A 25,125-nucleotide genomic window follows, 5' to 3' on the forward strand; every position below is an offset into this window, starting at 1 on the left:
GGATATAATTTCTCCCTGAATAACTTATAATAATCTCTGACTTACCTTCCTTTCTCCAGGACCATCGCATCTTATTCTATACCCTAATCACATTCATAATATACAATGCTGCCAGATTAATATTTCTGAAGCATACTCATAACACCTTCACCTCTACCATCCTATAGTCAGTCCTCTGTCATTACTCCTTTTCATTAAAAAAAAAAACTTTTAGAATTCAGAACCCCTCTTAGCTACATCTACTAGCTGTATCACCTAAATTAACAATCTGGCTATAACTACTTCCATCTCCCCTTAATAAAGACCTCTCTTTAAACTATAAAGTTCTGCATTTCCTAAATGTCTCCACAGTTCCTGCACCAATTCCTCTGATCACACCATTCTGCCTAAAACACCTGATCCCCTCTCTTACTGTTGAAAATATACCCAATCTTGAAGAGTTTGTCCAAATATTTTTTCTTAAAGTTCTCCTTGATCCCCTTAATGAGAAAAAACTTCCTTGTCTCATAAATGTTGAAAACATTATTTACAGCGCATATAAAAATCTTTCTACTTTACATGATTGTACACACATATACAGCATTCTTTCCTTTGTACTCCAACTCGCACTCAAAGACCCTATTTTTATACAATATCTATATCATCCAGACATAAGAGAAAGAAGGGAAGGAGAAAATAACTTAATGATTATCTATTAGATTTCCAAAACTAAAGTGTTGTCAGTATACAAAAGAACTTCCTGTTTTCAAAGACAAACACTCTTATTAGGGAGATCATCCCTATGTACATGAAATTAAAGTAATAATAATACAAGACACTGTATGATCAAGTGATAATAGCAAAAAACAAAAGTATCCTTGCATCATTCATTAAATAATATTTAGCATAGTGTTAGTTGTTGAAAATGTTTACTAATGAAATACAGTAAACTTTTCTTTCTTTTAATGGAATCAGCTATCAATTAATTAACCCTTCTAAAATAAAGTTCTGATTATGTTACTTAGTCATGAGTCACTAAGTTCACTCATTGCTTCTAAACCTATAATGTCTTGGGAAAAAAAAGCCAATCTTATCTCTCACATTCCTTTTCCTCTCTGCTTTGTGAGTTCTGCAGATTCCTCAGAGCATCTTCAAGAAGCAGGGTATGGACCTGGCTGGTTAGCCCAGTTGGTTAAGAGTGTCATCCTGAAACAATAAGGTTGTGGGTTCGATCCCCATTCAGGACACACACAGGAAGCAACCAAAGAATGCAGGATGCGTGAACAACAAATGAATGCTTCCCTCTCTCCTCTCACTCCCTTCTTTTCTCTGTCTCTCTAAAAGTTAAAAAAGAAAAAAAATCAATAAAAATTAAGCCCTGGCCAAATACCCTGAATATCTCGATTGGTTATCGTCCGGAACACAGATGTTGTGGGTTCAATGCCCAGTCAGGGAACATAACAAGAATCAACCAATGAATGCATAAGTAAATAGAACAACAAATCGATGTTTTTTTTCTCTCTCTCCCTAAAATCAAAATAAAAACTTTAAAAATAAATTCTAAGTGAATTATCTGTTTATATGTAATTTTCTTTTATACTTATTAAAAACTTGGATGAATTCCAATAAAACTAAAATAACAAATTTGTTAATTTCATTTTTAATTTAGAAAGCTAAGGTAATAGCAATATAACATGTGAAAAATAAATAATACAAATCTCTTTCTTTAAAAAAAAGAAAAAACACAAAAGTAGATTGTTATTTTAAAAACTTTTCAGATGAAGAGAGTCTCATTCATACCAGAATGAATCAGCCGGTATAACAGCCTTGAAGAAAAAGAAATAGAAGATAATTTTCTACACAATCATTTGGCCCTTTATCGGGTTACTAGTGTAGCTCCGATGTTGACCTGCCTTTACTCAAGTATTAAAAGCCAACAAAAAATCTATTGTATTTTCTGAAAGATTTAATGTTATTTAAGTACAATTCTGAAGTCTTTTTGACATCCAGAATTTATAATTAAAGCCCTTAGGACTTTCTCACCCTTTTAAAATAAGCAATACCCTGAACCAAAAGAATAATCTGTTTATTATAAAACTAAGAACAAACCTTTGAGATAATCCCTGGGGCAAAAAAGAACAAAAATTTTTGTTTAGATTGTTATAACCACAGAAAAGAGCCCATTGTTAATGCTATAAGAAAGTTCATCTTTATATATGTCCTTATATTGTGGTTTTTATGCCATTATTTGAATTCTAATATTTAAAATTTTTTATATTTGTGGTGTTCAAATAATTCATAATGAAATTTATATAACAAAATGACCATTCCTCAGTTTATAAATCCTCAAACACTGATTCCTTAACCACACTGACAACTCTATTCCTCACTCTAGACCTAAGCATCTTCAAGAGAATGCTTCCACCTGTAAGATCAAGTTCAAACTTATGATCCTCCAATATATGGCCACAACCTCCTTTTTTTCTTATCTCCCACTGTTCCACCAATCAGCAGCATCCCATGTCCTAGACTCAGACTATTAACTACTCTTGAATGCTACCAAGCACTTTCAAGGGTTTTGGGAGTCAGGAAAACCTATGTTCAAAATTTGGTACCATTATTTACTAGCAATGTGATCTTGGGCACAATATTTGAGTTCCCTCTGCCTCATCCTCAAAAGTAAAATAGGGATAAAAATGTCTTTCTGTCTTAAAGAGTTGTAAAAATTATGAGAGATAAAATGAGTACAGCTCAGTCTGGCATTTAGAAGTGCCTATTAAATTAACATTTTAGATACAGTGATTATCAGAAGGAAAGAGGGATGGGGTAGGTAAAAGGATAAAGAGTAAAAGAAGACTTGACTTTGGGTGGTAAATATGCAATACTATTTACAGATGATGCAGTATGGAACTGTACACTTGAAACATCTGGAGATATTTTCTCTCAACATATGTACCCTGATTTATCAATGTCACTGCACTAAATATAATAAAAAAGAAAAAAGAAAAAAAAACATATAATTAACCAATAAAGTCAATAAAACTTTTTTAATTAAAATTTATACTTTTCATTAACACAGAGATAGTCAACACAGATATAACAAACATCTAATTAATCGTCTTTGAAAGCATGAATAAAACACAAAGTAAATAACTATTGAAAGCAAGACATTTAAAGGATGTTTATATATACCAGAACATGACACACAACTCAGTGGTGACGGCACACACTAACAAAACTAGTCTTTCCCTCATTTCTACACTTTCCACCCAACCAAACAAACGAATAAAAAATTCTACCTGTTCTCCGGCTTTTATTTTCCTGATGAATACCATACAACTGTTCAAGGTCAGATTATTTTTTGTTTTGTTTTGGTTTTTTTACAGAGACAGAGAGAGAGTCAGAGAGAGGGATAGATACGGACAGACAGACAGGAATGGAGAGACATGAGAAACATCAATCATTAGTTTTTCATTGTGGCACTTCATTGTTCATTGATTACTTTCTCAATGTGCCTTGACCATGGGCCTTCAGCAGACCAAGTAACCCCTTGCTCAAGCCAGCGATCTTGGGTCCAAGCTGGTGAGCTTTGCTCAAACCAGATGAGCCCACGCTCAAGCTGGTGACCTCGGGGTCTCAAACCTGGGTCCTTCGCATCCCAGTCCGACGCTCTATCCACTGCACCACCGCCTGGTCAAGCAAGGTCAGATTATTTTAATTCACCCTTGCCTATATCAAATTAGTCACTTGAATATTCTATCTATAAAACATCCCCTTTCTCAATCACCCCTGCTACCTACTCCAAGCTCTCATTATTCCTCATCCAAATTACTGTAATGGTCCCTTAAGAATGGTTCCCCAGCCTGGAGTAGCTCCTGCCATTATTCCACATCACTACCACACTGTCCCACTGGCTCACTATTGGTCATGGAATAAATTCCTACTATGAGAGCCTACCTCACAGCCTAGTCTGTATTTCAAGCCTTATTTCTAGTCATTCCCCAGCTCTATTTACCCACAACAGATTACATATTTATTCTCCGACATGCTCAACAAACACCCTTCTCTCTGTGTGACTTTAGTTTTTTGTTGCAAAGGTTCTTCCATTCTCTTCATACCTGGTAAACTCCTCTTTATCTTTTAAGACCAAACTCAAATGTGAACCCTTCTCTGAACTACACCAAAGTACACCTGTATTTTCAAAATGCTGAATTGTTTTGTTATCTGTATTACATAATACTTCATAAATAACTGCTTATACTACTTTCACATTAAATTTTAGTCATTACTTTACATAATTATCTCCCCATTTATGATCTGAATATATTGAAGGCAAAGATCATATGTCCCCAGCAAGTAAAGCAGTTCACATAGAACAATTAATATTTGCTGAATTGAGCTGAAGTTCAGAAAATAAACTACCAGTCCATAAGATTAGGTCCCAAATTTCATCAGTATCTTCAAATACAATAGAATTGCTCTTTAGCCAACATATAATCAAGATTAGTAGTTAATTATTTTTAAAAATCTGTAAAAGGAAAGAAACATACATACTCCTGAACACTTTAACTTAAAACATATGTAGTAAGTGTATAGTTGTTTTCTAACTTAATTACATAGCCAAGATATCATATAATCTTTCATTGGAGTATCTTGTATTAACCATACTTGTCAACTATATTGTTCAGTTTCTGTTTTTCTCAAAATAAACCAAAAACTTGAGAAACAGAATCCTTGTGAAGTTTTGCAATTTTTGCCCAGTCTCATAAACTACATAATTAAATTACATAATTACAATAACAAGTACCACTAGCATAAGGCTTGGTTACCAATGCATCCAACTTTAGGTGTATAACTGAACTGGTGAGAAAAATACAGAGCTGTACTAAAGACACCTAATAGAATTCATCCTACATTCATTATGCTTTGGGCATCAGACTGTACATTTTATGGTAAAAACTGGGAAATGTCAATTACTCCAAAGAGTCAACTGAGTGGAGGTTGATTAAGATAGCTTCAACGTACTACAACTGAAGATAGTCCTTTATAAATATAAATAACAGAATCCCTTTCAAACTAAATGCCCCGAGCCACAGTTTTCTTATCTGGTAAAGAAAAGATTACATATTATATAGGCCTAATATCCAGATTTGCTCTTGTCTGTCAGTCCTAATTTCCACTTCTAGACATGAACCTCGTTTTACCTACAGGTCCCAGGCTGTTCTATCTTCAAAATAATTCATCTCATAGCAAAAAATAAATTTAAAAAAATATATATATATATTATATACATTTAAAATCATGACTCTACCAGAACCTTGTTCCAGAATCAAGAGCCCTTCTTCTTTACCTTTTTTATCCATCAATTTCTTTTAATTACTCTGCCTGTCTGGCTGGACATGTGACCATATACTCAACTTGCTCTGTGATATCTATGTTCACTGCTTGGCCAGATTTCTGTCCCACACTTAATATCTATGTATACAGTCAGATTTCTACACATCTGCATACATGCCCAGTTATTACACATTCCTTTTTTTTTTTGGCTTATCTTCTCGGTATATATCTTAACTTTTCTACTTTGCCTTGGCTTGCCCAATTCCACCATATTTTCAGCTAAAATTCATAACTATTCGTAGTTGCTAAGATTACACTCAAAGTGCAATGAACAATTATAATGAAAAAACAATTGATTCAAAGCACAAACAGATCCCAGAAAAAGCCAAAATCATGTTCTCTACATGTTATTTGCTATTTCATAACAAATGCTTAGATACTTTAGAAAAATTTAGTAACAGTGGAAATAAAAGGATTTTCTGGCCTGGCCTGTGGTAGCGCAGTGGATAGTACATTGACCTGGAACACTGAGGTCACTGTTTCGAAAACGTGAGCTTGCTGGGTCAAGGCACATATTATAAACAACAAGCAAGCAATGAACAACTAAAGTGAAGCAACTATAAGTTGACACTTCTTGATCCCCCCCCACCCTTCCCTCTCTGTAAAATCAATAAATTAAAAAAAAAAAAAAAAGAATTTCTGGCCTGACCTACGGTGGCGCAGTGAATAGAGCATCAACCTGGAATGCTGAAGTCGCTGGGTTGAAATCCAGGGCTGGTTCAGTCAAGAAGCAGCAACTACTATGAGCTGATGCTTCCTGCTTCCCCCAGCCACCTGTCTCTCTCTCTAAAATCAGTAAATAAAATCTATAAATAAATAAAATTAAATTTTTTTTTCTGGGTTTTGTCTCAGTTAGTAAAAATATTAAAGGAATTAGAATACTCCATTCCTCAAGTATTTGAATTTTCTAAAAATGTACCATATATAAACTTTCTCAGGAATAATAAACTTTTTTATAATTATATTTTAAATAAGAAATAATGTAAGCAGAGCCTAGCTATCAGAATCGAGAGAAAAATTAAAAAGATGATTGTTTAATTTTCTTAGTCTCACTCTAATTTTCACAGTCTATTATTTTTGTATCATTTCTAGGCCTATATTAAGTAATAATAATTATGGCAACTTTAAAAAGAATGTTAATTTCTTTTTTTTTTTTTTGTATTTTTCTGAAGCTGGAAACGGGGAGGCAGTCAGACAGACTCCCGCATGCGCCCGACCGGGATCCACCGGGCACGTCCACCAGGGAGAGATGCTCTGCCCATCCGGGGTGTCGCTCTGTTGCGACCAGAGCCACTCTAGCGCCTGAGGCAGAGGCCACGGAGCCATCCCCAGCGCCCAGGCCATCTTTGCTCCAATGGAGCCCTTGCTGTGGGAGGGGAAGAGAGAGACAGAGAGGAAGGAGAGGGGGAGGGGTGAAGAAGCAGATGGGCGCTTCTCCTGTGTGCCCTGGCCAGGAATCGAACCCGGGACTTCCGCATTCCAGGCCGACGCTCTACCACTGAGCCAACCGGCCAGGGCCAAGAATGTTAATTTCTTAATTGATATATAACAACTTTCAGACTTTTTAATATCTCCAAAATCTTATTTAAAAAAAACCAGAAATAATACTTTCTTTTAATAAAAACATCCTTAACTAATCCCAATAGAAATAAAAGGCACTAAGATTATTCTAACCTTTGATTCTAGAGTAACACTGTATCACAGAATGCCACTCAACAGTCAACTGCTTTGAAGTATTTTGAAACTACTATATGCACAGAAGCATAAATGACAATAAACAACATATGCCTTTAGTCACCATGGACATAGTTGCCTGACCAGTGGTGCAGTGGATTGAGCATTGGCCTGAGACAGGGAAAATCCAGGTTAGAAACTCCCAGGTCGCTGGCTAGAGCGCAAGCTCATCATCTTGATCACTGGTTTGCTAGCTTGAGCACAAGATCATTTTCATGATCCCAAGGTCACTGGCTATAACCCAGTGGTCACTGGCGTGAGTCCAAAAGTCACTGGCTTGAAGGTCAATGTCCCTGGCTGAGCCCAAGGTCACTGGCTTGAGCAAGGGGTCACTAGCTTGGCCTGCACCCCCTGGTTAGGCACATATGAGAAGCAATCAGTGAACAACTAAAGTGAAGCAAGTACAAATTGATGCTTCTCATCTCTCTCTTCCCCTTGATCCATCCCTTCCTGACTCTCTCAAAAGAAAAAGAAAAGAGCCTGACCAGGCGGTGGCACAGTGGACAGTGTTGGACTGGGACGTGGAGGACCCAGTTTCAAAACCCGAGGTCACCAGCTTGAGGGCAGGCTCATCCGGCTTGAGCGCGGGCTCACCAGCTTGAGTGCACGGTCACTGGCTTGAGCACGGGATCATAGACATGACCCCATAGACGCTGGCTTGAGCACAAAGGTAGCTGGCTTGAAGCCCAAGGTCGCTGGCTTGAGCAAGGGGTCACTCACTCTGCTGTAGCCCCCTGGTCAAGGCACACATGAGAAAGCAATCAATGAACAACTAAGGAGCTATAATGAAGAATTGATGCTTCTTATCTCTCTCCCTTCCTGTTTGTCTGTCCCTATTTGTCTCTCTCTCTCTCTCTCTCTCTCTCTCTGTCAAAAAAAAAAAACAACGGGAAAAAAAGTCACCATGGATATAGTTAACAGAAATTCTGTTTTTAAAAACTCTAAATATTCCTCCTTTTTAACACATCATCAACATAAAGATGATGTATACAGATACAGCCATCTTTCCTAGCTATAAAGTGGTATTCATCATATTTTTCCTAAGACAAAATGTTTATTACTTAAGAATATCCTTTAGTTAAGTATACCTTCAATATAACAAACATGACTGAGCACATCAGAAAGTAATTAAGTAAACATCGACTATCATCAAAACTTGCTAGAGTTCTGAAACGTTCTCCTGGCACCTAAAAGATAAAAGCACAATTTAGAACACCTTAAGTATAAGCATTAAAATCTTACCAATTTCTTCCACTTCTTCCAAGAAATCATTATATTCTCTTGAACTAGGAAAGTCTTCTTCTCTTTTATTGTATCTTTAAGAGAAGAAAAAAATAACATATCACTTGCTTTTAATATTATTTAGTTTGTTTAGTCTTAATTCATAAATGATACATAGAAATGGACTGCTGTGTAAAACACTGTTTTCTTGACAGCAGGTTTGAAATGAGAACAAGAATGTGTTCTTAAATTCATATGACTACAGAGAGAAGTAGAATCAGGAGAGAGTGCTGCAATACCAAGTCTTTCTGAGATTACAGGAAAGAAAAAGAAACTAGGATGGACCCTGAAAGAATGGAAAGTAAACTTAAAGCAGGTCTATCATAGGAAATCATGATATTGTTTACTTTTTATTAGATTCACTAATTTCCAGAAAGATAAAAATTAATTCAAAAAATACATTTGTATTTTTCATGATTGTTATAGTCTTAAGGAAAAATGTAAATATTGCAATATACCTGTCAAGAATTAGAAAACCATAGGCATTAATGATAAAAGACAAGATTCTAAGAGAATCTATCTCCTCAAAGTAATCCAAATAATAAAGAGCAGCTTGGGGCACTGATAAAGTGACACTGGTTAAGTACCTAGAAAGATGCTAAAACCCTGGTGACCAAGGTGGAAATGTAACCACCAAAATAAATAAATAAGCCCTGGCCGGTTGGCTCAGCGTCGGCCTGGCATGCAGGGGACCCGGGTTCAATTCCCGGCCAAGGCACATAGGAGAAGCGCCCATTTGCTTCTCCACCCCCCCCCCCCCTTTCCTCTCTGTCTCTCTCTTCCCCTCCCGCAGTGGAGGTTCCACTGGAGCAAAGATGGCCCGGGCGCTGGGGATGGCTCCTTGGCCTCTGCCCCAGGCGCTAGAGTGGCTCTGGTCGTGGCAGAGCGACCCCCCGGAGGGGTAGAGCATCGCCCCCTGGTGAGCAGAGCGTCGCCCCTGGTGGACGTGCCGGGTGGATCCCGGTCGGGCGCATGCGGGAGTCTGACTGTCTCTCCCCGTTTCCAGCTTCAGAAAAATACAAAAATACAAAAAAAAAAAAGAAAAGAAAAGAAAAACAAAATAAATAAATAAGTAAAAGAATAATAAATTAAATATGCAATGACTCTTTAAACTTCAAAAACAATACAAGGAGACAAATAAGAAGAAACCCAAACCTATTAACAAAGAGTAAAAAAGTAAGTTATAAATGCAAAAGAATATACATGTACTCACACACACATATAGCTATATGTCAAAACAAATAATAGCTAATACAAGATTTTCTCTAATAGCTTTCAAATATTAACTTAAATGTTACCTCCTCAGGCCTCACCTAACATCACTGACCCCCACCAACATTCAATCACTAACTTTACAGCATTTTTCTCAATTTATAATCCCATATTTGTTTTGTTTGCCTGTTTTAAATTGGTTACCTCGATGGTATCCTATGCTACCATACCATAAGCTATGAGGAGAAGGTTCGTAGCTGGTTCACTCATTTCATACCTAGTGCCTAATATGTATAATACAGTGTTTGCATATAGTGGGTATTCAATATATATTTTTTAATTAAATTAATGTAAAAATAGCAAATAAATGAATTGTGAAGCCATCAATCAAGAGGATTTACTCTTCTCTAACAAAGGTTAGATAATTAATATTTCTGATTTCTCTAAGAACCTAATGTTTGTTGAACAAATACATAGGTGAATTTATACTTATTCACTTGCCAAGTTGTCCACATTTCTATTTGCAAATAATGATATCATTTATTGAAATAATTATTAAAGTCCTCTTTGTGGAATGAATCATTCAAACAATAACACTTACATCTTAAGCACTTTCTTCCGAATCTCAACCTCCTTGTCAACAGTAGGATCTTCAAAGAGCTGTACTCTAAAGTTGCTCTTTCTAAGAGGAGTGCCACACTCAGGACAGTTCCCAGCTCCTCTCACGAACAGTAAATCCACACAACTTTCACACCTATACGAGAAAAAGACAGTAGAACTTTGAAGCTAGTATTCAAATGTGCAACAGCTGTACATACTTTGCCATTTTTATGTGGTTTTTGCCGAGTGGGCTTTCGGGGGGGGGGGGATTACTGATTGCTACTTAAAATCTTACCAAAAAAATTGAAAAATGTTAATTTTCATTTGGAGGTTACTTTTCAGACATTGGTATTCCAAGAGATACCAATTTGGTTTTCCAAATGAAATGAATTTACAATACAGAGTTGGGGGCCAGAAGGATTCCGAGGTGGCGGGATAGGGAGAAGTCAGAGGCATGGGAAAGAGTGGCCTACGGTCCCCTCTGCTCTCAGTCTAGTATCACCCTAGATCTGGGCCACAACAGCCTCTGCCAGGGGTCTATACTTAGACAGCACTGCAAACCACAATCACTAAGACCAAGACTTTTTCTTTTCCCTTTCAGCCTTGCAAAAAAAATTTTTTGAAAGTTTAGTAAGCAATTAAGCAAATGGCAATTACAAGCGAGAAGTACTAGCTGAAGGAGGCCCCAGGCCAGAGGAGGAAGAGCTGAGAATGCTCCGTCATGCAGAGAAAGGAGAAAATTATCACAGCTTCAACCTAGAAATCTAGAAAGAGTAACTACTTATAAAAACTGTAACCAGTTATTAAAGTTAGCTGCCCCAAATGCATTCAAGTGACTGCCTACACAGGTTTCCCAGATACCTGCATCCCCTCTCCCTTTTCTTGGGTAGTTCGATATGAAGAGCTTAGAAGTCTTGAGTTGGAAAAGCAAAGAGCTGGAGAGGTCAACTTCTCTGTGCCAAATGCCTGGGGACTTGATAGAGCAGTGCTCACACTGTTTTAGATGGATCCAGGAACCTACCACCCATTCTCCCTGCCCTGCCCCAGCAGATCCCAGCAGATTATGTACCTTGATTCATAACTTGTAAATATTTACACATTTTGGTATATAGTCATCTGGTTGTAATCCTTGCCCAATTCCATATATGTTAGGACCACACTTTCTTAGCATTATCAGTTTCTTAGCATTATCTGAAATTCTTTATGTGTTGATTTTCTGTAACCTTCTCTAGGATGTAAACTTAATGAGGGCAGAAATCTGGCCTATCTTGTCTTCTATCTGCAGTGCCTGACAGTTAATAAAGTACTCAATAAACTATATGTAACAAAAAATAAAGAAGATGGAAAGAAAAGTAAAATTCTAATAATAATAAAAGGTTGATTTTTCCCAAATACATAGTTGACTTATGAAATAAGCTAAATAAGAATGAAATAAGAAAATAAAAAATTTTAATCCTTATTAATAAAATTAATAATTTAGCAACTTTCTTATTAGTTAGTTGGTTATTAATAAAATACTAACATTCACCTTCATTTTATCTTAATAATGCCATCAAAATACAGAGGGAGCCCTGGCCGGTTGGCTCAGTGGTACGGCGTCGGCCTGACGTGCAGGAGTCCCAGGTTCGATTCCCGGCCAGGGCACACAGAAGAAGCGCCCATCTGCTTCTCCACCCCTCCCCCTCTCCTTCCTCTCTGTCTCTCTCTTCCCTTCCCACAGCCAATGCTCCATTGGAGCAAAGTTGGCCTCTGCCTCAGGCGCTAGAATGGCTCTGGTTGCAACAGAGCAACGCCCCAAATGGGCAGAGCATCGCCCCCTCGTGGGCATGCCAGGTGGATCCCGGTCGGGCACATGTGGGAGTCTGTCTGACTGCCTCCCCATTTCCAACTTCAGAAAAATACAAAGATAAATAAACACATACATTACATACATACATACATACATACATAGGGGGAAAATCTCTATGAGAAAGAATAGAGATTTTTTGCAAATGGGAGAGATCAGTTTGGGATTGGGACAACTGAGAATGGTACATTCCCCCAGTCTTTGTGGTTAAAGTATATTAAATCTAACTACTGAAGTTAAAAATAAGCAAACTTTATAATTATACTGACTAAAGATATTTATAGGCAAGGAGCATTCTGAAATATTAAAATTATTGAGCCACAAATAATATTCTGTATTTCAAGGACTTAAAAGAGTACTCTCCATCGATAATTGAGTAAACAAGGTAATATGGAACATTTTAATATTTCTAAAGGTCATACTGTATCTTAAACATAATACATTATTTGTTTCTACCACCTGTTCTACATGTCCTTTTTTAAAACTCTGTCTTTAAATATAAGGATTTCAATAGTATTAACAATTTTTAAAATTTATTTTCCTATACAACTTTTTCCCTTTCCAATTTTAATTGCTGAAAGAACATTTTTTTTAAAAAGCTCAAATACAGAAATACACAGAAAAAAAAAACCTAGAAGTTCAACTTCATTCTGTTCTATACCTCATCTCCCACAGGTAACATACTGTCTAGTGTTTATATAACCAGGTCCTTTTCTGCATATTTTCAATATATATTTACAATTACAGACACAAAAACTAGTTATATAAGAAAAAACAGAAGAAAAGTTGATAATTGCTAGTTTACTTCATCTGGCAACAGAGCAACCAAAACAGCCGTATGTGGGCAATCTTTTGCCTCAGGAGTGCTGGGAATTTTTTCAAACAAAATCTTATATTATGCAGAACAAGAACAGTTTGCTAAAAAAGCCAAAATCCTTGGTCATTACGCATTCCCAAAGGCATTTTTATGGTTTTCTTTTGTTTGTAAAAACCAGAGTGGTGATCTACCCTCTTTTCTCTCTGAACAATTTATTTTTAGATTTTATTTTCTTGTATCAAGAATATTTAACAATTTCTATTACTTTGTTAAGATTATTATCCAACCTGTTTCCCTTTACTTCTTCAAGAGTGATTATATTCCATGCTGAATTTCAATAAGTATTAAAATAGATCAACAAACTTAGCAAAGCATAATCACAAACTTAGTATTAAGACTTTCTTCAAAGTAATCTAGTTTTATCAGCACTTTCCAGTCTTCTTTAGCTCCTTGGCTTCTGGAAACAACTGAAAATAGAAGCTATGGTCTTGAAAGATAAAAACTAAGTGATAATTTCTGTTAAAAATTTTATTTCTACAAAAAAATTATATTTCTTTTTTTTTTTTTTTTTTTTTTTCATTTTCCTGAAGCTGGAAACGGAGAGACAGTCAGACAGACTCCCGCATGCGCCCGACCGGGATCCACCCGGCACGCCCACCATGGGGCACGCTCTGCCCACCAGGGGGTGATGCTCTGCCCATCCTGGGCGTTGCCATGTTGCAACCAGAGCCACTCTAGTGCCTGAGGCAGAGGCCACAGAGCCATCCCCAGCGCCCGGGCCATCTCTGCTCCAATGGAGCCTTGGCTGCAGGAGGGGAAGAGAGAGACAGAGAGGAAAGCGCCGCAGAGGGGTGGAGAAGCAAATGGGCGCTTCTCCTGTGTGCCCTGGCCGGGAATCGAACCCGGGTCCTAAAAAATTATATTTCTTAAACCCATGTGTACTGAAATCTTTAGGGTAGAAGCTGAATATTACTATGGAATTTTTTCTCCCAAAATATGCTGCCTAACTTTTCTGTACCAGTGACTACTGATTGTAAAACCATATCTTTGAACATTAAAATGTAAGAAATCCTAACTAAATAAACCATTTGAAAAAAATCTTTGTCCTAAATGAATGGAAAATTTTAGAGTTAAATGATCACTAGTTAATTAATAAAATATTACAGACATACATCAATGAAATGTGTTCAAGAATTCATGGAAAGCTCACCAAAAATAATATCTGTTGCATTTTGAAAAAGGTAGTCAGTCACTTTACAAATAGACTTTGTTTCAATAGTTTGCTTCATATTAATGACTTGAAACTCAGAATATATTTTCCCAAAAATAACATTATATATGATAATTAGGTTTTCAATTAGATTACACTGGCCCACAGAAGATCAACACTGTGTTAGGCAATTTTTCTGTTTTTCTGTACTTTCCCTTTACCATGAAACAATAATACCAGCTCTCAACTAGGACTTAAAATGGGGTAAGAGAAGATTATTACAGCAGTTTGGGTCCCAATTTGAATCTTCGTCTTAAACAGGTCTGGGGTTTTCTTCTCTTTTTTTTTTTTTTAACTTTTTTTTATTGAATTTAACAGGGCAACATTTGTTAATTAAATTATACGGGTTTCAGGTGCGCAGTTCTACAAGCTATCATCTGTACACTGCACTGTGTGCTCACCACCCAAGTCAAGTCTCCCTCCATCACCACCAACGCCCCTTTAACCTCTTCCACCCCCCTTCCCCTCCTGCAATCCCAACACTGTTGTCTGTGTCCACAAGTTTTTTTTCTCTGCTTACCTCAGTTTTTGTAGTCAAAACAAATTTTTAATGGCAGAACTCTGAATTTAATAACTTTGATAGAAAGAATATGTAATCTTTATAAAAAGGAATTACCTATTAACATATAATGTGAATTTCAAATCAATTAGTCACAGAATCCAGTTAACCCTCATTACTATAATAATCATGTCTCAGCAACTAAAACAGGAATGCATTATAGGGGGCCAAAGTTGGTTTACAGTTGTAAGTACATTTAACACGGAATCTATTCTTATATTATTATTCCTTAAGTATTGTATTATTGCTCATACAAGTAACCTGTACTGAAGACAATAAACACAAGGAGAGTAAAAAAATTGGCATAAAGTCATATACCTAATAAGAACTGACTACGGTCCTCTTTACATTCCACATTTTTTCCTTTTATCTTATTTTGTTTTGTTTTTCTTTTTTTCAGCAAGAGAGAGAGAGACAGAGGCAGAAAGGAAGAGAAATGAGAAGCATCAACTTGTAACTGCGGCATTTTAGTTGTTCATTATTTTTCATATGCGCCTTGACCAGCAGGCTCCAGCCAAGCTAGGGACCCCTTGCTCAAGCCAGCAACTTTGAGCCTCAAGCCAGTGACCTTGGGCTCAAGCCAGCAACCACATTCAAGCCGGCAACCTCAGAGTTTTGAACCTGAGACCTCAGCATCCCAGGTCAATGCTCTATTCACTGCCCCATCACAGGTCAGGCTTCAATCTTATTCTTACTCACAATTTACACAATGACCTATAACAATAATCCCTGGTATGTACCACTAGCCCAAATATCTTCCTGAGTTCCTGTTAGGCCTTGCCTATTCTACAATTCTTCTTTAATATCCCAAAGACATATATTTTTGTTTTGAAAAATAAAGTTACCTCAACCTCAACATAACGAAAAAAACCAGTATCCTTCACTCCATGAGAGAAAGAGAATAACACCAACTTTATGCACAAGTGCTTAGAAGATAGTGGTGGAAATAGAAAAAATGAAACTCTTTAATAAACATGTATTTTGAAGACTATCATAAGTTCTCAGCCAATGAACAATAGCTCAATAAATTATACTGCACACTCTTGGCCAGTGAGTGTTCATACATCATATTCCAAATGCTCTAAGCCATGGACGGTTCTAACTTCACTGTCCTGAGTGAAGTATGTTCTGAATTATGTGGACTACACTCTTCTGTACCCATTCTCTCTGCCACTGATGAATAGTTTTGACCAAAAAAGTGTGTGCAGGTAATAGTGCTGGATGTTAAGATGCATGCTTGGTAGAGGCTTGATGACCCCTCATGAATACTGTTGAGAAAACAGTATGAAGCTCAGGCAGGAAATGGAAGAAAAATCCCCCTAGATAACTTCATGAAGAGCTTCAGAATATTACTACAGACTGAGAGTACTGACAAACAACTATATGAATGGCAAAGGAACACACACCATAGCCACCGGGGATTCAGGGCCTCAGGGCTTTGGGTAACTTAAGGGGAACAAATGCATCCTATAGGGACCGTTACTATTAATTCTACCTTGGGAAAAGAAAGGAGAAATTTAGTGAATACTACAATTTCCAGAAATGCAGGTTCTGCACTAAAAAAGACATCTTTTTTTTTTTTAAGATTTTATTTGTTATTTTACAAAGATAAGGGATGGGGGGAGTGAGAAGTATCACTCATAGTTGCTCCACTTTAGTTGTTCATTGGTTGCTTTTCATATGTGCCTTGACCCGGCAAGCCCAGGGTTTTGAACCGGCAACCTCAGCATTCCAGGTTGACGCTTTATCCACTGCGCCACCACGGGTCAGGCAACAAGACATCATCTTTACTTTCACGATAACTGAAAGGAAGTGAATATACGTTTACGTAAGTAAGCCAAGAATATCTACAATTATCTGAAAAGGCTATCAATAGGTTTATCCCTTTTCTAACTGCATAGCTATGAAGGCCAGATCATATTCATATTTCAACCAAGACACATAACACCAGTTTCACCAGAGAAGCAGATATCACAATCCAGCTGTCTTCTCTAAAGTTAAACACTAAAGAGTTTTGCAAAAATGTAAAATTATGCTACACACACACACACACACACACACCACACATACACACAAAATATTTTGTTTTGGAAAATACAGTTATACTTTATAACAAGATAGTATTTATTTTAATATGTAATAGCTACCTAATATTTTCAAATTTTCTCAATTTTAATTTCCATTACAGTATATTAAGATATAACCTTCATAAATAAAAGCTCTTAGGGGAGTCCTCAGTAATTTCTAAGATTATCAAAGGTACTAAACCCAAAATGTCTGAGAACCAGGTTACATAAGATCAATAAAGGTTTAATTATAAAGAGCAAATGAACAAACACAATTATAATTTGTATGTAAAGGGATAAAGATGCATAAAGAAACCATTTAGAAATAGACCAGCGCACTCTCTTCTAACAAGTCAGCCCTCAGGGGAAACTAATTAACCAGAGCCTAACCAGGTGGGCAATTATCAGAGCCTAACTCACCTGGGAGAAAAGAAATACCCAACTTAAACCATTCTAGCCATCCTAACCAACTATAGGGAGAGAAAAAACTGAGGCACAAGTGAAGTTCCCAGTCCAGAGGCCTAGGCTCTCTAAAAGATTGAGACTTAGTCATATTGATATAGAACACTTTCCCTCCCCCCACACCTCACCATAACATTACTAATTCCTTTTACAAGGTACATAATGTCTGGCTATCAAGAAAAAATTACAAGCCATACCAGAAAACAATTAGAAGAGACAGAAAAGCATCAGAATCAGACAGGGCAGAGATATAAGATTTACCAGACTGGGAATTTAAAATAACTATAATATGACAAGGGCTATAAAAGATAAAGTAGATAATACTAAAGAACAGATTGACAATGTAAACAGAATAATGTAAATTCTAAGAATAAAAAACAGCTAGATATAAAAAAAGAAACAAATGAAAAATGCCTCTGATAAACTTGCTAGTAAGCTGAACACAGCTGAAGAAAGAATCTTTGAATAAGAGAATATATTAATAGAATTCTTGCAAACTGAAAAGTAACAAGACTGGAAAAAAAAAACAAACCCAGAATATCCAAGGGCTCTGCGAAAACTGCAAAAGGATGCATGTACTGAGAATACCAGAAAAAGAATAGAGAAACAACAAAAGAAATATTAAAAACAATAATAATAACTGAATATTTCCTCAAAGTTAACACCAGACACCAAACCAAAAATCCAGGAAGCTCAGAGAAAACCACGTGAAATAAATGTCAAAACATATATATACGTTGGCATATCATTTTCAAATTATAGAAAAGCAAATATAAAGTCATGAAAGAAGTCAGAAGGAAAACACTTTACTAACAGAAAAACAAAAATAAGAAGTACATTCGATTTCTCCCCAGAAGCTGCACAAGAAGAAATTATTGAATGCGACTGTTAAACTGTTCAGAGAAAAATACCTTCAATCTGATATTCAATACCCTGAAAAACTATCCTTAAAATGTGAAGGAGAGGCCCTGGCCAGTTGGCTCAGTGGTAGAGCGTCGGCCTGGCGTGCAGGGGACCCGGTTCAATTCCCGACCAGGGCACATAGGAGAAGCGCCCATTTGCTTCTCCACACCCCCCCCTCCTTCCTCTCTGTCTCTCTCTTCCCCTCCCGCAGCCAAGGCTCCATTGGAGCAAAGAGGGCCCGGGCCCTGGGGATGGCTCCTTGACCTCTGCCCCAGGCGCTAGAGTGGCTCTGGTCACAGCAAGAGCGACACCCCAGAAGGGCAGAGCATCGCCCCCTGGTGGGCAGAGCGTCGCCCCTGGTGGGTGTGCTGGGTGGATCCCGGTCGGGCACATGCGGGAGTCTGTCTGTCTCTCCCCGTTTCCAGCTTCAGAAAAATAAAAAAAAAATAAAAAAAAGTGAAGGAGAGGCCCTAGCCGGTTGGCTCAGCAGTAAAGCGTCGGCCTTGCGTGCAGGAGTCCCGGGTTCGATTCCCGGCCAGGGCACACAGGAGAAGCGCCCATCTGCTTCTCTACCAATCCCCCTCTCCTTCCTCTCTGTCTCTCTCTTCCCCTCCCGCAGCCGAGGCTCCATTGGAGCAAAGATGGCCCTGGCGCTGAGGATGGCTCTGTGGCCTCTGCCTCAGGCACTGGAATGGCTCTGGATGCAACAAAGCGACGCCTCAGAGGGGCAGAGCATCGCCCCCTGGTGAGCATGCCGGGTGGATCCCGGTCGGGCGCATGCGGGAGTCTGTCTGACTGCCTCCCCATTTCCAGCTTCGAAAAAATGAAAAGAAAAAAAAAATGTGAAGGAGAAATAAAGACTTTATCAGACAAATTTTGAAAGAACCTGTTGCCAACAGACCTGCCTTGCAAGAAATGTTAAAAGAAGTTCTCTGGAGAGAAGGAAAGCAATGGGTCAGAAACTCAGAGCTACATAAATAAAGGAAGAGAATCAGGAAGGAATAAGTGACGGTAAAATTAAAACTTTCACTTTTCTTATTCTTAGTTAATTTAGCAAATAACATTTTTTTCAAAATAATAAATGCAACAATAAATTTGATTATGTATGCATCTGTATATATTATATATTATGTACACATATATATGCAGTGGTGAGATTCAGAGGTTTGAATTGGTTCAGCAGAACCATTACCTACTTTTTCATTGAGTTAGGCAAACCAGTTGTTAAGATGGCACTTATAATCAGGATTCTCTCTAAGGTGAGTGCCTGGGCGGCAGCCGCCCAATGTGAAAATCACAAATTTACATTCTTTACTCTGTTTCAACATTTATCTGCGCAACAGCATATTCTAAGCACTTGCAGTAATGTTCATTCCATCCATCTGTGAAAAAATTTCAAGTGAGGACACCAATCAATAAGCAATGTGGATATCTTAATAGTTTTATTATTTTTGTCAGGTATTATTTAATTATTTTTCTGAAGTGAGAAGCAGGGAGGCAGAAAGACAGACTCTCACATGCGTCCCACCAAGATCCACCCGGCATGCCCACTACGGGGCGATGCTCTGCCCATCTAGGGCCCTTGCTCAGTTGCAACTGGAGCCATTCTAGTGCCAGAGGCAGAGGCCTTGGAGTCATCCTCAGCGCCCAGTCAACTTTGCTCCAATGGAGCCTCGGCTGTGGGACGGGAAGAGAGAGAATAGAGAGATCAAGAAGAGGGGGAGGGGTGGAGAAGCAGATGGGCGCTTCTCCTGTGTGCCCTGGCTGGGAATCGAACCCAGGACTTCCACATGCCAGCCCAATGCTCTACCACTGAGCCAACTGGCCAGGGCCTATTTAATATTTTTTCGTTATTATTTTAAAACTTTTTTATAACATAATCTAGTTTTGTATACCTCTTTTATTGTTCTTATTTAAGTATTAAATGCATGAAATAATAAACTACCTTTTATTATATCATTTTTTTAATACTTAAAACAGTCATTAGGGCAGAAAATCAGTTGTTAAATTATTTGAATCCCACCACTGTGTGTGTGTGTGTGTGTGTTTACATATGATAGCAATTATACAAGGGGTAGGAGGTAGAAATTAGAATTACTTGGTTATAAGGTATTCACAGTAACTGTAAAGTGGTATTGTGTTATTTGAAAGTGGATTTATATTAGTTGTAAATATATACTGCAAACTCTAGGACAACCACTACAAAAAGTATAAGAAAAAAAGAGAGCCTCTTCCAGGTTTATCAGTAGATGAAGCATCAACCCAGTGCACCAGAGGCCATGGGTTCAAACCCCAGTCAGGGCATGCACAAGAAGCAATGAGTATACAACTAAAATGGAACAATTAAGTAAAACAACAAGTTATTGCTTTTTCTCTCCCTTTCTCTCTCCCTTCCTCTCTCTGTCTCATATCATTAAAAAAATTAGCCTGACCAGGCGGTGGCGCAGTGGATAGAGCGTCAGCCTGGGATGCAGAGGACCCAGGTTCGAGACCCCAAGGTCGCCAGCTTGAGCGCAGGCTCATCTGGTTTGAGCAAAAGCCCACCAGCTTGGACCCAAGATCACTGGCTCCAACAAGGGGCTACTCGGTCTGCTGAAGGCCCGCGGTCAAGGCACATATGAGAAAGCAATCAATGAACAACTAAGGTGTTGCAATGCGCAATGAAAAACTAATGATTGATGCTTCTCATCTCTCCCTGTCCCTGTCTATCCCTGTCTCTGACTCACTCTCTGTCTCTGTATAAAAAAAAAAATTGAAAAGATAAAGTGAAACCACATAAAATACTCAGTTAAAAACACAAAAGACAGTGTAAAAGACAAAAATGGGAACAATAATTAGAGCAAACAGAAAATTCTAACAACTGTTAGATATTAATCCAACTGTATCAGTCATCAATTTGAATGTCAATAGTCTAAATGTACCAATTAAAAGACAAAGATTGTCACAGTAAACCAAAAAACAAATTCCAACTATATTTTGCCTACACGAAACCCACACTGGGCCCTGGCCAGCCGGCTCAGTGAATAGAGCATTGGCCTAGAATATGGACATCCCGGCTTCAATTCCAAGTCACAGCACACAGGAGAAGTGACCATCTGCTTCTCTCTCCCTCCCTCTACCCCCTCTCCCTCTTCTCCTCCTGTAGCCAATGGCACGACTGGTTCAAGTGTCAGCCCCAGGCACTGAGGATAGCCCGTTGGACCCAGCATCAGCCTCAGGTGCTAAAAATAGCTCAGTTAATTCAAATATCATCCGCAGACAGGGCTGCCAGGTGGATCCCCATTAGCGTGCATGGGGGAGTCTGTCTTACTATCTCCCTTCCTCTCACTTAAAAAAAAAGAAAGAAAGAAAGAAAAAACCCACTTTAAATATAAAGACACCTAAGGAGCAAAAGTAAATGAATGAAAAAATATATACTGTGCTAAAACTAATCAAAAGGAAGTAAGTGTTAACAATATTAATTTCAAACAGAGCAAACTTAAAAACAAAGAAGGGCATTACATAGTAGCAAAGGGGACAATACTCTAAGACACAACAATCATTAATGTGCATGTCCCTAATAATAGAGTGTCAAAATATGTGAGACCAAAACTGACAGAAGTACAAGAAAAAATATATTAACTGACTATTATATTTGGTGACTCTAACACTTCTCTGTCAGAAATGGACAGATCCACCTGACAGTGTTGTGGATACTAAGGTCCCAGGTTTGAAACCTGGAGGTTGCTGACTTGAGCACAGGCTTACCAGCTTGAGCAAGGAATCATCAACATGATCCCATGGTCACTGGTTTGAGGCCCAAGGTCACTGGCTTAAGCCAAGGGTCACTGGCTCAGTTACAGTCTCCCAATCAAGGCACATACAAGAAGCAATCAACTAAAGTGCCACAACTACAAATTGATGCTTATCATCTCTCCCCTTCTTGTCACTCAATCTCTCTCATGCAAAAAATAGAAAAAAGAAAAAAAATGATCCAAAGATCCAAAAGTCACAATATCAATACAGTTGAACTCAACAACACCATCCATTCACTGGATAATTAACATCTATGGGCTATTTCAGTGGTCAGCAAACTCATTAGTGAACAGTACAACGATCGAAATTTCTTTTGAGAGCCAAACTTTTTAAACTTAAACTATATAGGTAGGTACATTGTTATTAACTTAATTAGGGTACTCCTAAACTGGCCTTTGCTAAAAACTCAAGGGGCCAAAGAGCTGCATATGTTCGCAAGCCAGTTTGCTGACCACGGGGCTATTTAATCCAACAACAGCAGATAATATGTTCATTTCAAGATCACTTGGGATATTCACCAAGATAGTTCACATGCTGGGCCATGAAACATACCTTAAATTTAAAAGAATAGAAATCATACAATGTCTGCTCTTGGACCACAAATGGAATTATATAAACTAGGAATCAACAACAGAAAGATAGCTAAGAAATTCCAAAATGCTTAGAAATCAAACAACACACTTCTAAATAATATGTGGGCCAAAGAAGAACTCTCAAGAGAAAATTTAAAATATTTTGAAATAAATAAAAATGAAAATAGAACTCATCAAAATTTGTGGGATGAGTAAAAGCAGTACTCAGAGGGAAATTCATAGCATTAAATGTATATATTGATATTATAAAAGGAGATCTAAAATCAATAATCTAGCTTCCACCTGAGGAAACTAGAAAAAGAGCAAATTAAATAAAAACTAAGTAGAAAAAAATAAAATTAGAACACAAATCAAGAAAACTGAAAACAGGAAATCAATAAATATCAGCAAAATCAAAAGCAGGTTTTTGGAAAAAACACCAATAAAGTCAACAGCCTTTAGCCAGGCTAAGAAAGAAAAAGAGCACGAATTATTAACAGCAGGAAAAAAAAGGGAGTATCATTGTAGATCCTATGCAAATTAAAAGAATTAAAAAATCATAAACACTCTATGCCCACCAATTTGATAACCTAAACAAATTCCTGCAAAGTCACAATCTGCCAAAATGTTCACAAGAAAAAAAACAATCTGGTCCCTGGCCAGTGGCTCGGTGACTCAGTGGATAGAGTTGGCCTGGCATATGGACATCCAGGTTCAAGTCCCAGTCAGGGCACACGGGAGAAGTGACTATCTGTTTCTCTGCCCCTTCCTCCCCCCTTCTTTCCCTTTTCCCCTCCCACCGCCAGTGGCTCAATTGGTTTGAGCATGGCCAGGGCACTCAGGGTAGCTTATTGATCCAGGTGTCAGCCTCAGGAGCTAAAAATAGCTCAGTACTCAAGCATCGACCCTACATGGGGTTGCTGGGTGGATCCCAGTAGGAGTGCATACAGGAGTCTGCCTCATTATCTCTCCTCCTCTCACCTAAAAAAAGGGGAAAAAAAAGACAATCTGGGCCCTGGCCAATTAGCTCAGTCTGTTTTGTCCCAAAACAACAAAGTTGAGGGTTTAATCCCAGTCAAGGCACAGACAAGAAGCAACCAATGAATGCAGGACTGAGTGGAACAACAAATGCTTCCCGTCCCCCTCCTCTCTCTCCCTTCCTCTGTCTTTCTAAAAGTCAATGAAAATTAAACCTGGCCAGATAGTGCAGTTGGTTGGAGCATCGTCCCGAAGCACAGAGGCTTTCAGTGCGATTCCCTGGTCAGAGCACATACAGGAACAGCTTGGTGTTTCTGTCTCTTTCTCTTCTTGCCTCCCACAAAAAATAAAAATAAAAAAATAAAAAATCTGAATAGACCCATATCTATTAAAGATTGAATTAATAATAACCTTCCAAAACAGAAAGCACCAGGCCCAGATGTGTTCACTAGTGAGTTCTACCAAGCACATAGGGAAGATATCATACCAATTCCCTACAATCTCTTTCAGAGCACAGAAGCAGAGGAAATACTTACTAACTCATTCTATGAGGCTAGCACTACCCTAATACCAAACTGGACAAAGATATTACTAGAAAAGAAAACCACAGACCATTATATCTCATGGACAGAAATATAAAAATCCTCAACAAAATATTAGTAAATCAAATCCAAAAAGTATAAAAATAATTAATTATATGCCATCACCAATGGGATTTACCCCAGATACAAGGTTAGTTCAATATTTAAAAATTAATTCATGTAACCCATCACATAAATTAAAAAAGATAAATCATATGATCATATCAATAGATGCAGAAGAAGCACTTGAGAAAATTCAACACCCATTCCTGATAAAACTCTCAGTAAACCAGAAACAAAACTTTTTCAACTTGATTTAGATTAAAAACCTACAGCTAACATCATACTTAACAGTGAGAAACTGGAAGTTTTCCCACTGAAATCAGGTATAAAGCAAAAAAGTATCTCCTTGCACAATTCCTTTTCATCATGTTACCAGAAGTTTATGATAATACAGTAAGGCAAAAAAGGAAACAAAAGATAGATTGGGAAGAAAGACAGAAAACTATTGTTGTTTGTAGATGACATGATCATCTATATCAGTGGTAGTCAATCTGGTCCCTACCGTCCACTGGTGGGCGTTCCAGCTTTCATGGTGGGCAGTAGCAGAGCAACCAAAGTATAAATAAAAAGATAGATTTAACTACAGTAAGTTGTTTTATAAAGATTTATTCTGCCAAACTTGGCGAAAATCCAACATAAAGTACTTGGTAATTATTATTATATGCTTTAACTTGCTGTAACTCTGCTTTATACATTTTATAAAGTAAAGTTACTTCCCTACTTTATAATTCACCATTACTGTGGAATCGGTAGGTGGTTAGAAAATTTTACTATTAACAGAGATACAAAAGTGGGTGGTAGGTATAAAAAGGTACCCCTGATCTATGTAGAAAATCAAGAAATAAACAAAAACTCCTTGATTATATCAAAGTTGCAGGATACAAGGTAACATACAAAAGTCTATTATTACTTTTCTAACAACTAGCAATGTACAAGTGCAATGTGAAACTAAAAGCACAATACCATTACATTAGCACTAAAAAAAAAATTAAAAAAAAAAATGTGTTGGC

General features: G+C 37.7%; 1 protein-coding gene and 1 non-coding gene across 2 annotated transcripts in view; both read right to left on the reverse strand.

The window, feature by feature from the left end:
* The window catches only part of MNAT1 (MNAT1 component of CDK activating kinase), a 255,821-nt gene that overhangs the window by 150,937 nt on the left and 79,759 nt on the right, over positions 1-25,125 (reverse strand). The window contains exons 2-3 of the mRNA XM_066274524.1: positions 10,205-10,357; positions 8,353-8,426 (exon numbers count right to left, since the gene is read on the reverse strand). Of these exons, the coding sequence (XP_066130621.1) occupies positions 8,353-8,426; positions 10,205-10,357 (227 nt within the window). The remainder of the gene's footprint in view (positions 1-8,352; positions 8,427-10,204; positions 10,358-25,125) is intronic.
* Positions 6,819-6,894, reverse strand: TRNAS-GGA (transfer RNA serine (anticodon GGA)). The gene has a single exon. It is a non-coding gene; the product is annotated as a tRNA-Ser (tRNA).

Source organism: Saccopteryx bilineata, chromosome 4 (genome assembly GCF_036850765.1).
Source record: "Saccopteryx bilineata isolate mSacBil1 chromosome 4, mSacBil1_pri_phased_curated, whole genome shotgun sequence".
NCBI lineage: Eukaryota > Metazoa > Chordata > Mammalia > Chiroptera > Emballonuridae > Saccopteryx > Saccopteryx bilineata.